This window comes from Pseudophryne corroboree, chromosome 1 (assembly GCF_028390025.1).
Source record: "Pseudophryne corroboree isolate aPseCor3 chromosome 1, aPseCor3.hap2, whole genome shotgun sequence".
In the NCBI taxonomy this organism is placed as follows: domain Eukaryota; kingdom Metazoa; phylum Chordata; class Amphibia; order Anura; family Myobatrachidae; genus Pseudophryne; species Pseudophryne corroboree.
In genome coordinates this window covers 138552907-138570061 of record NC_086444.1, presented here as the reverse complement: position 1 = coordinate 138570061, position 17155 = coordinate 138552907, and the positions used below count along the sequence as shown (strand labels likewise).

The 17155-nt window shown below is 44.8% G+C and overlaps 1 protein-coding gene and 1 long non-coding RNA gene across 2 annotated transcripts in view; one reads left to right on the top strand and one right to left on the bottom strand.

Moving 5' to 3' along the window:
* Positions 1 to 17155, bottom strand: part of PPWD1 (peptidylprolyl isomerase domain and WD repeat containing 1) — a 90566-nt gene that overhangs the window by 26912 nt on the left and 46499 nt on the right. The window contains exon 6 of the mRNA XM_063963164.1: positions 15499 to 15689. Within this exon, the coding sequence (XP_063819234.1) occupies positions 15499 to 15689 (191 nt within the window). The remainder of the gene's footprint in view (positions 1 to 15498; positions 15690 to 17155) is intronic.
* On the top strand, positions 39 to 17009 carry LOC135057289 (uncharacterized). Its single transcript, XR_010244129.1, has 3 exons — positions 39 to 71; positions 7762 to 7954; positions 16794 to 17009. It is a non-coding gene; the product is annotated as an uncharacterized LOC135057289 (long non-coding RNA).

Genomic DNA, 17155 nt, shown 5'->3' with positions numbered 1-17155 from the left:
CAGGGCTGTGCTGTTGCTGTCTCTTGCATATGCTTTCAGAGGCCTGGCACGGCATAGCACACTGGTAGAAGGTTAGTGACTGGACAAAGATAAGAGCAGCTTAGTTAGAATCGTCAGCAGACTTTTAACATGACTATTATAATATATGACTTATGACCTTGGGGATAGAATAGTATTGGATAAAAACAAAATCTCACACCTACTGGGACAGTGCCGTTAGTTAACATCCACAAGCGGCTGCAAATGGACCATTGGAGATATTTGAAGAGCGCTGTCTAGATGGGCCTATAATGTTCCTAATGAAATCCTCTATGTGTGACTGCACCTATGACTTATACAACAGAACTTGACTTAAAGCATACTTACCTACTTTTGAAAAAGCATTTCAGGGAGATGTGAAAGTAACACCTATCAGTGCGGACGTGTACTGCTACATTTGAGAGGCGTGTCATAAAAATGGCTTACATCCAAATGTAAACTAACAGGACACCTAGGGGTCGATTCAATTCGGCAACTTATGAATAGCGCCGGGAATTAGCTCCCGACGCTATTCAATTCAGCTGCTAGTTACCCGCAATTGTCGGGAATTCTTCTCTCATCCCCGGGGGATGAGAGAAGAAACCGACCGGCGCGAGGCTGATTCTCCCGACAATTCAACCTGTTTAGTCGGCGAGAACGGGCCATCGCCGACTTAACTGGAGCTGAATTGAATAGCGTTGGGAGCTAATTCCCGGCGCTATTCATAAGTTGCTGAATTGAATCGACCTCCTAGTTTGCAGCTTACACTGTAAGGAAAATGGTCTAACTCTATAATTGCTTTCAGATAATTTTCTCCTTTATAACTATTTTAAAGTGAGCTGAGGAGAAAATAACAAAAGAGGGTCCAGTTACATTTTGAAATAATAATAATAAAAAAAATAAAAAATCTGAGCAAAAAAATATACTGTATAATAATTCTCCAGCACTCCGAAGATGGTAAGCTCATATTGTGAACTGCATAAAATATTTATATGAATACCACAATCACTATTACACACTGGTTCTCACTGAGCGGAGGTTGACACGAGAGAGGTGTCATTCGGCTCCCCAGCTGATGAGTGTATGCAACAGGTAGCAGTGCAGGATCACTGGAAGTGTTGTGGATCTCTGATAATCTCAGGTCTCTGAGGAGTTAAGTGAAAAAATAGGATTTTGGTACTTACCAGGTAAATCCTTTTCTTTGAATCCATAGGGGGCACTGGAGTACTCTTGGGATATGGACGGTGCGTAGCAAAGGAAGGCACATTTAAATGAGCAACCCTCCACTTCCCTCCTCCATACTCCCAGGATCCTCAGTGTTTTTTACTGAGCCGAATAGGAGCGACAGAGAAGTGAACAATGGAGAATTACTTATATTATAAAATAACGGACAACAATAAAGTTGACACATAACGTTACGGACAACTAAACAGTTGACACTATAACCGATAGAACTTGAAAGTTTAAACCAGTCGGTGAGAATGTGTTACCATAAGATCCCCTGAACTTACCACAAACCAGGTAAAACTGCTCTGGGTGGGCGTCCAGTGCCCCCTATGGATTCAAAGAAAAGGATTTACCTGGTAAGTACCAAAATCCTATTTTCTTTTTCATCCACTAGGGGTCACTGGAGTACTCTTGGGACGTACCAAAGCTTCCCCCGTGGGCGGGAGAGCTGTTTGGCACCTGTAACACTAGGCGGCCAAAGCTAGAAGCTGATGCCGCAACGTATCAAACTTGTAAAAGCGCACCAACGTGTGCACTGCTGACCATGTAGCTGCACGGCAAAACTGCGTCGTAGAAGCCCCACGACCAGCTGCCCATGAAGTTCCCACAGAACGTGTGGAATGAGCTGTTACTAATGGAAGCAGCTGTAACCTAGCATGAAGGTAAGCTTGACGTATGGTCAGTTTAATCTATATGGATAAGATCTGCTTAGAAGCTGGCCAACCCATCCTTGGCCGCATCAACGTATTCGTCTTACGAAATGTAGACGTTCGGGATACATAAACGCGTAATGCGCGTACCACAACCAAAGTTTCAGAATTTCCTGTTAACACAGGACCTACTATTGGTTGATTGAACTACTATTGGTTAATTGATGTGAAAAGATGACACTACCTTTGGCAAGAAAGCGGGATTCGTCCGCAGATCCGCTCTGTCATCATGAAACATTAAATACGGTGGCTTGCATGACAAGGCACCCAAAGTTGAAACACGACTTTCCGAAGCTAGGGCTAGAAGAAAAATAGTTTTCCAAGTGAAAAACTTAATATTCACTTGTTGTAAGGGTTCAAAATATGAAGACTGTAAGAAATCTAAAACCAGCTTCAAGTCCCATGGCGCTGTAGGTGGAATGAATGGAGGCTGTACTCTGAGGACACCTTGCAGAAAAGTGTGTACAGACGGCAATAGAGCCAAACGTTTTTGAAATTAAATTGACAAGCAGATACCTGCACCTTTAGTGTAGATAAACGCAGTCCTCCATCTAACCCTGTCTGTAGAAATAACAAAAGACGGAATAACTTGAAAGATGATGTCGGAAACTTCCGAGCTTCACACCAACCTATATAGGCACGCCATATTCTGTAATAATGAGCTGCCGTAACCGGCTTCCTAGCTCGTAACATGGTTGGTATAAAAATGTTTTTTTTTTTTTTGGAATGCCCTCTTTCCTTAAGAGTGCGGTCTCAATAGCCACCCCGTTAAACGCCGCCGTGCTAACTCGGGGTAAAGGAACGGACCCTGTTGTAACAGGTCCGGACAAGGATCGTCTGCGAGTAGCCCGCGGAGATCCGAGAACCAAGCTCTCAGAGACCAATGAGGCGCTACTAGTATGACTGTGGCGGACTTTCTTGTGATCCGTTTTAGCAACAAAGGGGAGGAGCGGAAACGGTGGAAATAGATACACGAGGCTGTACAGCCACGCGATTGTGAGCATCCGCCGCCACTGCCGTTGGATCTTGCGTTCTGGACACATACTGGGCGTTTGGCGATTGTGGCGAGATGCCATCAGGTCCACTTGAGGGTAACCCCACCTCTGGAACAACATGTGAAACACCTTTGGATTTAATACCCATTCTCCTGGATGAAAATCCCGACGGCTGAGATAATCCGCCTCCCAGTTGCCCACTGCCGGAATGAACACTGCCGACAATATCACTTGGTGATGCTCGGGCCAAATGAGGATTCGAGCTACTTTCCGCATTGCCATGCGGCTTCTCGTTCCTCCTTGTTTGTTGTATCCGACCGCCGTCGCGGTGTCTGACTGCACCTGGACAGACTGAGACCGAAGCATGTGCACTGCTTGTCGGAGCGCATTGTAAATTGCCCGTAGTTTCAGGACATTTATAGACAGCAATCTTTCGTGATCCGCCCAGAGACTCTGGAGCTGATAATTTTGAACTACAGCTCCCCAACCTCTAAGTCTAGAGTCCGTCATTAGAATTATCCAATTACAGGCGCTGAATTGTTTTCCTGCGGTTAGATTGTGTACTTTGAGCCACCAGATTAGAGATACTCTGGCCCGTGGCGACAACCTCACCCTGTGGTGAATCTGCAGATGCGAGCCCAACCACTGTGCGAGCACCTCCAGTTGAAAAGGACGTGAGTGAAATCTTCCGAACTGAATCGCTTCGAAAGCCGTCACCCTTGTGCCTAAGAGGCGAATGCACAAATGTACCGAGACTGTGCGTGGCTTGAGCACGAATTGTATTAGATGACGAATACTCTGTACTTTATGTTTTGGTAGGTAATTTCTTTGATCTACCCTATCGAGAATCATTCCTAGGAATTGAAGTGATTGAGACGAATTCATAAGTGATTTCTTGAATCTGACAATTCCACCGTGTTGAACTAGTTCATTGTGAAGGAGTATTTGTTGAACTAGAGCTGTGATGAGAAGGTTATCTAAGCACAGAACCATTATCACCAGCCGGGATCTGAGAATAACTTATCCCAGACATCACCCCTGTGACAACCCGAGGCGCTGATGAGAAACCAAACAGGAGAGTTTGAATGATGGACTGCCAACGTCTAAGTATGCCAGATGTAGTGGCAAAATTTTGAACACGCAAAAACGCATTCTTGACTTCTAGGGATAATATGATTTCAGTGGTTGTAAACCTGCAATCACTGACCGCATGAATTCCACTGATTGAGCCACTTTTGGTATATAACAGTCGGCCGGGTGCGGTACTACAAAAAAAATTGTAATAACCTTGAATCTAGGAGACACTGAATTGCGGTCTACAGAACTGCCTTTTTGTCTTCTGACACAGGCCGGCTAGTTTTGGATCTAGCCTTGACAAACCACAGCCAAGGTGGTAGACAATGGAACTCTATGTGTGATTGAACACTAATTATGTAACCGCAGATCTGTAACCGCAGATCTGTGGATTTCAGTAATAATGTCGAATGAGACATCCGAAGAATTGCTTGCACAAAAGAAACAAGACAATTAAAAAACCTTGCCATGCCATTGGCTTGGCAGCAGCCGTTGTGTCTGAACGACGGTTAAACCACCTTCTCGACCACGTGTAGTCGTGTCGTGTGTTGTAGAACAACTGGAAAAGACTGAGGTTTAAAAGATTTGAACCCTGGTGCAGTTTTATTTGTAAGAACTGGTGTGGCAATGGCTGTAAATAGACTCTCACGCCGGAGCGTGAGAACTGAAATTTTCTAATTTAGGAGTAAATAACACATTTTCGTGTAAGGCCACGTAAAGCGTCTGTCAACCACAAAGAGTGATGATGGACTACGAGAACTAACATGGCTGACAGCTATAGCAGACATGCGTAAATTCTCAGGCGATATACCAATGTGAGTAACAAGCCGTCTAAACTGTTCTGAGGCCAGAACTGGCTATTAACTACGTCTGCGACTATAATGTCGGTAACCCAAACCCCAACTACAGCATAAACATTGCCTTTAGCATAGGTGGAATGTCCACACTGACTAGTTATTAAGTGTAGATGCAGGTGGGACCTGGACAGTTTGACACCAATAAATGCTGTCATAGACTCTGGTATAGTGAATGCTTAATAATAGAATTAGAACTATGAACACACACATCCACACAGGCGCTCGCTGCGTTCTATCCTATAGGAACGCTTGCATCTGAACTAGGTTTCTTAGTGGCATTAAAACTCAGAACCTTGCGTCTGGCATTGAATCTTTTTGTACCACACAGCCGATGTTAGCATGCGCCCTCTGATGGGTACTGTTTATTTATTATTTATTATCAGTTATTCATATAGCGCACACATATTCGGCAGCGCTCTCACAGAGAATACATGACCCTCCAGATGAGCATGTGACTACGTTATAAACAGTTAGATGTAGCCGCTCAAATAGGATTAGGATATATATCCGGATGCGGACTGGTATTCCCACTGTGCACGTGGACCCTTAGATAAGTAACGTGCACATAAACTAGAAAAGTATTGCTGCACACTTTCTTGTGACAGAAAATTCCGAACACCACCCCTGCTCCTCTAGTGGGGAAGTGTTGTAGGACAGCAGAAAAAATTCCTGACAAAGAAACAGGAAATTGAGTTAAAATGGTGTCCAGCCATGTGCTTAGTGCCATGTGCTTTCACCATATGTTAAGCATAAGAACAAGAAACAATAGAAATCAATTTCCAATTTACAGTAATGTTAGTCACAACAGATCAGGCATACATTACATATTACCGCCTATATATACATATGTAATATACTCCCTACGTATATTTGACATACTACAATATGTGTAATAAATTACCATGCATACATTAGATATAACATATGCATATTATTCATAACATATGCCTGCAATCGGGATCTGGCATACCTGCGGATATAATCATCTCCCCCCTGTGTCCCGCGATCTCCCCCTGTGCAGCCGTAGTGCTCTCCCCTCTCCCACTGACATAGCTAGCGGAGGGGAGCCGGAGAGCAGCAGGGGACGGATGCTGAAGCCCAGCGGCGGCAGCCTGTCTGTCCGTGGCTGGGCTGAATAGCGGGCAGCGGGAGCGCACTGTGATCAGAGTGCTCCCGCTGAGAATGACGTGCGGCCTGAGCGCCGGGCGGCAGGGAGGCAGGCATCGGGCGGCTAGCGGGGTGTCTGTAGCGGCGGCCAGCTGGGAACATGGAGCGGGCGGCCAGCAGGGTGTATGTAGCGGCGGCCAGCGGGGCATCTGTAGCGGCGGCCAGCGGGGAACATGGAGCGGGCGGCCAGCGGCGGAAGACCACGCTCCCAGCACCTGCTGTGCGTCTGGGAGCGTGCAGTACTGGGGGAGTGCACTAACCTTGCGGAAGCTAACCGCATGCAGTCTCTCCCTCATCTTGCGGCAGCAGCGCTGAAAGCGCCTGTTAGAAAAAATTATGACTCCTCTGAAATCTCCTCCACCCAGCGTGTACATGTGGAGGAGATGGCCACTCAGTCCCGGACCCTCACTTCTCTGTAAGTGGGGAAGGGACCGCATGCTGCCTGGCTGACACGGCCGTGCTTCTCCTGCAAGCGCCCACGTGTCAGCAGCGGCTGGAGGCAGTACAATTCCGGACCCACACTTCTTAGTAAGTGGGGAAGGTATTGTCTGTAAAATCAATCAAAAATGAAAGTTGTAAATAGTAAAATCAAACGTGAGCTTTCAGCTCATGATGTGCTTCCTTGAGGCACATAAAAACACTGAGGATCCTGGGAGTATGGAGGAGGGAAGTGGAGGGTTGCTCATTTAAATATTTAAATGTGCCTTCCTTTGCTACGCACCGTCCATATCCCAAGAGTACTCCAGTGACCCTAAGTGGATGAAAAAGAAACAACTGTCTCCCATTGTGATACTCTAAGACACTGACAAGAAGGCGCCGCACTTATGTGCAGTATTTAGGTCAGCAGCCATCTTGGTACAGGGAGTGAAGCCTCCCTGAAGGAACAGTATGGAATCTGCGCAGTAGCGCTCTCCCCTTTCAACACTTTTTACATACAAATAGGATAATAATGATAAAACTCCCACAGTCATCTAAATGGGATGTAGTCACCATCCCGGCGGTCAGCATACCGCCACCGGGATCCTGGCCACCAGAATGCCGGCAGGGGGCCGAGGACTATTCTCACTAGTTGGTGTCCATGACAACCATAGAGTGGGAATAGAACCTGTGGCGAGCGCAGCAAGCCACCGAGCCCACAGCAAGGGGCTTTGTTTCGCATGCCCCCCCTGCCGGCATTCTGGTGGGCGGGATCCCGACATTGGTATGCTCACCGCCAGAATCCCGGCCACCGGTCAACCATACCCAACGCATCTGAATGATTACTTGTGCCTGGTGTAGGATTTTCAAATATGTGTAGTTTACTGTATACAAGGATTTTAAACCTTATAGGAACTGAGATCTACGGTGTATTACATGTAGTAAAAAATTAAAAAAATAAGTTTATTTTATGGCAATAGTTTCCAAACTGGCTGCCGTGACACCCTGAGGGGCCTCTGGAAAGGTAGGGTGAGGGTAAGCGGGGCCTTGCAGTGGTGCCGTACATGTGGTCCACGACCAATTCAAATTGTTTAAACTGAATTTAATTGGCAAAACCAGTCCTTCATCACATAACTGAACCTAAGGATGACATATTATAAAGACAGCCATCTAAATCCCCTGCATCGGATGTGCCGTGGGCCATACAAAAAACGCTGTACTTGTGACTGCTACGGTGACCGCGGAAATCTACGAGCAGCGTTAACTACACTCATTCATACCACTTCCTCCTGCCAGTGTGCTCTCCCGAACCGGAGCGGTGATGTCCTCACCACTGGAGAAAGAAGAGAGTCTACGGAGCGTCCACTGACCACCACTAGCAGCGGGAAAGACGCTAGCACTAGCAGCATTTGGAGTGAGACAGAGGTCACGCTTTAAATGGGGATCTCATTCATCGCAAACAGAGGATATTTCATACCGCCCAGTGAGGGTAAGACTAACACGGTCATTAACTATCTATCGTAGCCGGGACGCCGGCTTTGTTTCAGTTATACAGCAGTAGAGACTATGTTTCAGTATCAAGCCCATGGACATTCAAATGTTTCTTTAACTTTTCTGATTGCTACAAGTGTCCATTACTAACAACAAATACAAAGTGGTTGATATATTGTCTCCACTTAATTCTACTCACCAGTTATTTTAGCAGCTGAACTATTTGTGTATTATTGTGTTATTTTAAATTAGCCAGAGACATGTCATGTGTAGGTGTTTTTTTAATAAAACCTATTGTATGTTTGTTCAGAGCAGAGGTCTCCTATTCATATTTGTGCAGTTTGTTACACTGATTGTATTATAACTGTATAGTTACATCCTAAGCGCAGTGCTTTTCTTTGTATCTTCTATTTTAATTGCTTGAAACGATAAACCAGTCTCTAAGCATTTGCAGCTGGGAGAATGGTATTTAATTGATTTTTAAATTGATATTAATAGCGCCGGGAGGTGGTGTTAGCTACCACCAACGTTGTTGGAATATTATAAACACAATTTACTTCATTTTATATTGTTTTCTGAATTTCTCACTAAGAAACTTTGGTCTAGGGGTGCCGTGACACAAATTCTGATACTCTAGGAGAGGGGTGTCAAACTCGCGGCCCCTACCGCATCCTTTTGCGGCCCGACCACCTTGCTTGCAGAGAGGGCAGCAGAGCGCAGCGCGCCTCTCCTGCTCCTAATTTCAGTCTGCTGTGGCGCGCATACTTTAAATCAGATGCCGGTTCGTCAGCCAATCAGAGCTCACAGACCAGCAGCCAATCAGGCACAGTGCCAGAGTCTTTGCTTTCTATGTGCAGCGCCATCTTCCCGAAGAGATCACAGGGAACATGGCACCACTGCCACTGGCTACAGCACAGGCATACTGGGGAGGGGTAGTAAACTGGGGCATCTGCCGGGCCCCTCCAGCAGCCCCTCCACCAATACACGTCTTTTGGCATTTTTAGAACATGGTGATGACACTGTAGCGCAGAGATTTTCAACCTTTTACAACTCGCGGCACACTGAACAAGCTTTAAATATTGCCAAGGCACATTCATATATAATGGTGATGCATGGTGCAGTTGCGTGTCCTAGGATGTCATGTCGCAGCTTCTCCATAGGTAACGCCTGAGCCACATCTGAGAAAGCCAGAAGAGCCCAACACTGCCCGCGCCCTAAATAAGAACTGGCTCTGCAGCCACTAAACCCAGCAGTATTGATCGTTCCAGGGCCTCAGTAGCGGCAAAACACTGACGGGCCTCGCTGTGCTTCTATGGCGGCACACCTGGAGACTGCTCAGGGCACACTAGTGTACCACGGCACAGTGGTTGAAAAACACTGATCTAGAGCCACAGGTTGTCAACTGATTTAGATAGCGGCGTATAGATCAACACATTATAGCACCCAAGACTCACAGCTGGCCAAAAGGTGCATCCATAAACAACCCAGAAACCCAATCTGCGACCAAGTGAGGCGCTGTGGGTCAGGCAGCTGGGGTAGTGAGGGAGAAGTAGCTGACAGTCAGCAGCTGCATAAATACTGATAGCCATATAATTGGGCATTACCACCTGCTGACTTTATTAGGCTACATATAATTGTGTTACTACTTGCAGCTTATTTCTTTTCATTACTGTCATTGCTGGCATATTACTGGGCGTTAGCGCTGCTGACATGTTGGACACTAATATTACTGATGACTTATTAGCATAACGTACAGCAGGTATACCAGCGAGTACTAATACTGCTGAGATGTCAGTGTTACTGCTACTGGTGGCTTATTAGAATAACTTACTGTAGGAGTACCAGCGAGTACTAATACTGCTGAGATGTCAGTGCTACTGGTGGCTTATTAGAATAACTTACTCTAGGAATACCAGCGAGTACTAATACTGCTGAGATGTCAGGGTTACTGCTACTGGGGGCTTATTAGAATAACTTACTCTAGGAATACCAGCGAGTACTAATACTGCCGAGATGTCAGTGCTACTGGTGGCTTATTAGAATAACTTACTGCAGGAATACCAGCGAGTACTAATACTGCTGAGATGTCAGTGCTACTGGGGGCTTATTAGAATAACTTACTCTAGGAATACCAGCGAGTACTAATACTGCTGAGATGTCAGGGTTACTGCTACTGGGGGCTTATTAGAATAACTTACTCTAGGAATACCAGCGAGTACTAATACTGCTGAGATGTCAGGGTTACTGCTACTGGGGGCTTATTAGAATAACTTACTCTAGGAATACCAGCGAGTACTAATACTGCTGAGATGTCAGGGTTACTGCTACTGGGGGCTTATTAGAATAACTTACTGCAGGAATACCAGCGAGTACTAATACTGCTGAGATGTCAGGGTTACTGCTACTGGTGGCTTATTAGAATAACTTACTGCAGGAATACCAGCGAGTACTAATACTGCTGAGATGTCAGTGCTACTGGTGGCTTATTAGAATAACTTACTCTAGGAATACCAGCGAGTACTAATACTGCTGAGATGTCAGGGTTACTGCTACTGGGGGCTTATTAGAATAACTTACTCTAGGAATACCAGCGAGTACTAATACTGCTGAGATGTCAGTGCTACTGGTGGCTTATTAGAATAACTTACTGCAGGAATACCAGCGAGTACTAATACTGCTGAGATGTCAGTGCTACTGGGGGCTTATTAGAATAACTTACTCTAGGAATACCAGCGAGTACTAATACTGCTGAGATGTCAGGGTTACTGCTACTGGGGGCTTATTAGAATAACTTACTCTAGGAATACCAGCGAGTACTAATACTGCTGAGATGTCAGGGTTACTGCTACTGGGGGCTTATTAGAATAACTTACTGCAGGAATACCAGCGAGTACTAATACTGCTGAGATGTCAGGGTTACTGCTACTGGTGGCTTATTAGAATAACTTACTGCAGGAATGCACTGAGACTGGAGGGGGGGAGGTTCAGGGGAAATTTGCGGAAAAATTATTTCACAGAAAGGGTAGTGGACAAGTGGAATAGCCTCCCATCAGAGGTGGTAGAGGCTAAGACAGTAGAGCAATTTAAACATGCATGGGATAGACATAAGGATATCCTTACAAAGAAATAAGGATCAAATAAGGTTAGTGATAAAAAAAAATAATATATAAAAAAAAAAAAAAAGGGGCAGACTAGATGGGCCAAGTGGTTCTTATCTGCCGACAAATTCTATGTTTCTATGTTTCTATGAATACCAGCGAGTACTAATACTGCTGAGATGTCAGTGTTACTGCTACTGGTGGCTTATTAGAATAACTTACTGCAGGAATACCAGCGAGTACTAATACTGCTGAGATGTCAGTGCTACTGGTGGCTTATTAGAATAACTTACTCTAGGAATACCAGCGAGTACTAATACTGCTGAGATGTCAGGGTTACTGCTACTGGGGGCTTATTAGAATAACTTACTCTAGGAATACCAGCGAGTACTAATACTGCTGAGATGTCAGTGCTACTGGTGGCTTATTAGAATAACTTACTCTAGGAATACCAGCGAGTACTAATACTGCTGAGATGTCAGGGTTACTGCTACTGGGGGCTTATTAGAATAACTTACTGCAGGAATACCAGCGAGTACTAATACTGCTGAGATGTCAGGGTTACTGCTACTGGTGGCTTATTAGAATAACTTACTGCAGGAATACCAGCGAGTACTAATACTGCTGAGATGTCAGGGTTACTGCTACTGGTGGCTTATTAGAATAACTTACTCTAGGAATACCAGCGAGTACTAATACTGCTGAGATGTCAGGGTTACTGCTACTGGGGGCTTATTAGAATAACTTACTCTAGGAATACCAGCGAGTACTAATACTGCTGAGATGTCAGGGTTACTGCTACTGGGGGCTTATTAGAATAACTTACTCTAGGAATACCAGCGAGTACTAATACTGCTGAGATGTCAGGGTTACTGCTACTGGGGGCTTATTAGAATAACTTACTCTAGGAATACCAGCGAGTACTAATACTGCTGAGATGTCAGGGTTACTGCTACTGGTGGCTTATTAGAATAACTTACTGCAGGAATACCAGCGAGTACTAATACTGCTGAGATGTCAGGGTTACTGCTACTGGTGGCTTATTAGAATAACTTACTGCAGGAATACCAGCGAGTACTAATACTGCTGAGATGTCAGGGTTACTGCTACTGGGGGCTTATTAGAATAACTTACTGCAGGAATACCAGCGAGTACTAATACTGCTGAGATGTCAGGGTTACTGCTACTGGGGGCTTATTAGAATAACTTACTCTAGGAATACCAGCGAGTACTAATACTGCTGAGATGTCAGGGTTACTGCTACTGGGGGCTTATTAGAATAACTTACTCTAGGAATACCAGCGAGTACTAATACTGCTGAGATGTCAGGGTTACTGCTACTGGGGGCTTATTAGAATAACTTACTCTAGGAATACCAGCGAGTACTAATACTGCTGAGATGTCAGGGTTACTGCTACTGGTGGCTTATTAGAATAACTTACTGCAGGAATACCAGCGAGTACTAATACTGCTGAGATGTCAGGGTTACTGCTACTGGGGGCTTATTAGAATAACTTACTCTAGGAATACCAGCGAGTACTAATACTGCTGAGATGTCAGGGTTACTGCTACTGGGGGCTTATTAGAATAACTTACTCTAGGAATACCAGCGAGTACTAATACTGCTGAGATGTCAGGGTTACTGCTACTGGGGGCTTATTAGAATAACTTACTCTAGGAATACCAGCGAGTACTAATACTGCTGAGATGTCAGGGTTACTGCTACTGGTGGCTTATTAGAATAACTTACTGCAGGAATACCAGCGAGTACTAATACTGCTGAGATGTCAGGGTTACTGCTACTGGTGGCTTATTAGAATAACTTACTGCAGGAATACCAGCGAGTACTAATACTGCTGAGATGTCAGGGTTACTGCTACTGGTGGCTTATTAGAATAACTTACTCTAGGAATACCAGCGAGTACTAATACTGCTGAGATGTCAGGGTTACTGCTACTGGGGGCTTATTAGAATAACTTACTGCAGGAATACCAGCGAGTACTAATACTGCCGAGATGTCAGGGTTACTGCTACTGGTGGCTTATTAGAATAACTTACTGCAGGAATACCAGCGAGTACTAATACTGCTGAGATGTCAGGGTTACTGCTACTGGTGGCTTATTAGAATAACTTACTGCAGGAGTACCAGCGAGTACTAATACTGACGAAAAAAAGGTTTTTAGGCGCTGAACAGGGTCGTGCAAATATAGCACTGATAATGGCAGCCACTTGGTAAGGAGGTAGCCGGCCTCCTGAAAGTAAAACAACTAAAACAAAATCACCAAGTAGGCGCACAATACCAATGATGTTGATAAAAACACAATTTATTAACATAAAACCAATGACAAACTGATTAAAAAACACAACACTACACAGAGCATATAACTGAGGTATTATACCTTATAATTCACACATAAAGTGTATTAATAAGTGAAAGGGACACTGAAATGCAGGAGAACCCGTCTCTGTAAGATAGGGTTAATCTCACACATTAATTCCATATCAGACAGTTTAAATGAAAAGGAAGTCCTGTAAACTGATGTAATAAGCGTTTGTGACCATAAAGGTATCCGGATTTAAATAATGTTTCCTTGGAGCAAAATAAACCAACCGATTAATGTTACTCACTGAGACGTAATGATCTCTTGCTGCACGGGATAAATGGTTAGGGAACCGCTTGTTATCACCCTGTGCATGGGTGAGACATCCGTCAGCGGTATATTCAGATGAAAGCCATTTCTTTCTGTGCAGCACCAGTTGCCTGTATCAGACCACCATACAGATCCTCCAGCTTGCTGAGCAACGCCCGGCCGGGCAGGAGGTAACAATGTTCCAAATGCAAGGAAAGTTAGAGTGGAATGATTGAATCACAGGCTGGATCATTCACCGGTGACTTGTAACGGACGGCTGAAAGTGATGGATGTCGTGCTCCGTGGGACACTTAGTGGTCAAGTGTGGCCCTTTCTTCTGTACTAATACTGCTGAGATGTCAGTGCTACTGGTGGCTTATTAGAATAACTTACTGCAGGAATACCAGCGAGTACCAATACTGCTGAGATGTCAGGGTTACTGCTACTGGGGGCTTGATTTGTGCAATAAATTGTGTTTAACGTGTATCCATGCAGTATTAAGCGCAACCTAGTATATATTCTAGATTATTATTGAAGCTGGCATGCTCGTACTAACGCAGGACATTGCTTACTATGGGAGCAGTTGCACCCACTGTTATTTGGAACATTTTATAGCAAAATTGTTTCATGGTGATCACTGAATGTTACAGTTTACAGGCTGCTACACAATATAAGAAACCACAACAAATCTCTGGGAAAACAGATACAATGGGGTAAATTTACTAAAATGGGAGTTCTATTTAAGATGGGATGTTGCCCATAGCAACCAATCAGATTCTACTTCTCATTTATATAGCACCTTCTAGAAGATAATACATGGAATCTGATTGGTTGCTATGGGCAACATCCCATCTTAAATAGAACTCCCACCTTAGTAAATTTACCCCATTGAGAGCAGTCAACAGCTTTCTCACAGGTGTGCCCACTTACATCTAGCCTCCCTGCACATTAAACAGCCCGTCTAGTCACGCCATGCCGTGGTGTGATTTGGTAGCGGCGTGCATCTTTATCCATTAAAAGGCTTTGCCTGTAACTGCATAAGAAATGCTACGCTGCAGTGTTTTATTAGAAAACATTTCATATGCAGATGCAGTCGTACACAGAAAATAGGCATGCCACACATTTTAATTAGAGGCTGCTTTGCATCAAATACAATAAAAAAAAAAAAAAAAAAAAAAAAAAAAAAAAAAAAAAAAAAACACACACTCCAGACGCTAATGGAGTTGCATGGGACCAGTCTGCTCACTTACGCCAGGCATCTCCCGCTGTGTCGCGTATTGAGGCAAGATGCAAGAGGACACATCTATATGGAATTTCAAAAGGCTGAAGACATGGAAGAGTAAAGCAGTGTAACTTTGGCTGCCAAGGCCACAATAACAGTATTTTAAAGACAAATGCCCAGTAGGATACTTCTTTATACGCTCACACTGTATGGAGTACAGTGTACCTTCACATTTTATGTTCCAGGTGGCTAAATCCTCTCATATGCTTTCGTTAAAGGGCGTTCATTATTACATATTACAGGCAGACTTTGCCAAAGGGCAGGGGCCATGCTGGCCCTATCTGGCGAGGTCACCCGTCCAACGGAGGAGGCTGATGATGATATGCAGGAGCGCGCACATTATCAGCGACATAGTGCATACACACTGGACGATATCGTGAATGGTGTGTCCGAATCGGGCACATTGTGTCAATATCGTCCTAGTGTGTACGCACCTTAAGGGGCCATCACCAGTGGAATAACTAATGACTTATTTGTAAACAGCACCTGCATTGTGTTAAAGTTTCACTAATGTTCCATGAAAGCCTCTCACCTGTTGGTTTCTATGTTAATAACTTTTATGCCCAGCATTGTCCCATACAGCACAAAGTGGCCCGTCTCATCAAAAATGACATTGATTAATTTAATTGCGTCCACTTTCTCCAGCTCCCGCTCCACTGCCATCCGCCTCCCAAATTCCATGTCCGGGAGCTGCTGACGCATCTGCTGTAACTCCGTAAACATCTGTAAAGAGCAAAAAGACAAAACAGAAGTGAGGGCTCACAATCTGTAATGAAGACAGCCATGTTTTAGTTTTATTATTGCAGAGTTTACATTTAAACATTCTTTACAAGAACCTGGTTTTATGTACATTGAGAGTTTCCGAAACTCTGTACTCAAGACACCCTGACAGTCCAGGTTTTAAGAATAACCATGCTTGGGCACAGGCGACTTAATTAGTACCTCAGTCTGATTTAACAATCTGTGCTTAACCATGGATTGGCTTAAAACCTGGATTGTTAGGGAGCCTTGAGGAGGGACTTTGGGAACCTATGTACACATCAATACCTCAAGGGAATTCGACCCTGAAGGCCCGTACACACTGGTCGATATATCGGCCGTTCTCTTGAACGGCCGATATATCGCGGGACCGTCGGCCAGTGTGTACGGCCGATAAGTCTGTGAACTCTGTCGTTCACAGACGTATCGCGTCAGCCGCGCAGCACAGCCGACGGCCAATATATCTACCGATATATTGGCGCGTCGCTGTGTGTGTACGGGGCGGTCGGCCGACCGTACATATGCTGCGGCGGCCGGCGGTGATTGACAGCTGAACTGGGCGGGCGTGTGTACACGCCCGCCCAGTTCATGACGTCAGTCCCCGACGGATCGGGCAGTGTGTATGCACAGCACACTGCCCGATCCGTCCATAGATATATCTGCAGATCAGTTGATCTGCAGATATATCTATTAGTGTGTACCCACCTTTACACTTAATAGGTTGAGATATAGAAACATTTTCTTTCCTTTTGCTGTGTACCCCTTATCATCCTCTTACTTCTAACAGTTCATTTGTAGCGCCAATTGCCTTAACCAGGCGTGTTCAAACATGCAGGCCTTCATCTAGAACAATACATCACACATGCCCTGACAGTTTTTCCATTAGGGCATGCTAAACCTGTCGCATGGCATGCTGGGATGTGTAGTTCCACATGTTGAATACCCTGCCTTAGATGATAAAAAGATTGCCCCTCACAGTGTACAGTGAGGGGCCTACAGAGACCATCCAAAGTTTATATTTCCTGTAATTTTTGATGGGTTTTAAACCGCTTTCTTTTCACAAATAAGAGACATGTGGAACAGCAGGGGTATCACAAAAAAAAGGAGAGAGTCAAGAAATGATTGTAAAACTCCAGCAGCGAACAGACGCAGGAAAGTAATTGCTAAACTGAAACCAAAGACGTAGCACAACATAAACCTGTATCACACTATCCAGACAACCATGAAATATGTATGAGGAGCAGTAACGCCTCAAGGGGGAAGAGAGAGGCAACTATATATCCGCTTCAGGTAAGATATTAGGGGGTATCCGGATAACAGATCTACATTAAAAAGGTCTGCAGGCAATAAGTGGACTCCAAATGGTAGACCCTCATTAGGTCGACAGGTACAAAAGGTCGATCGGACAATGGTGAACACACATACTGTAT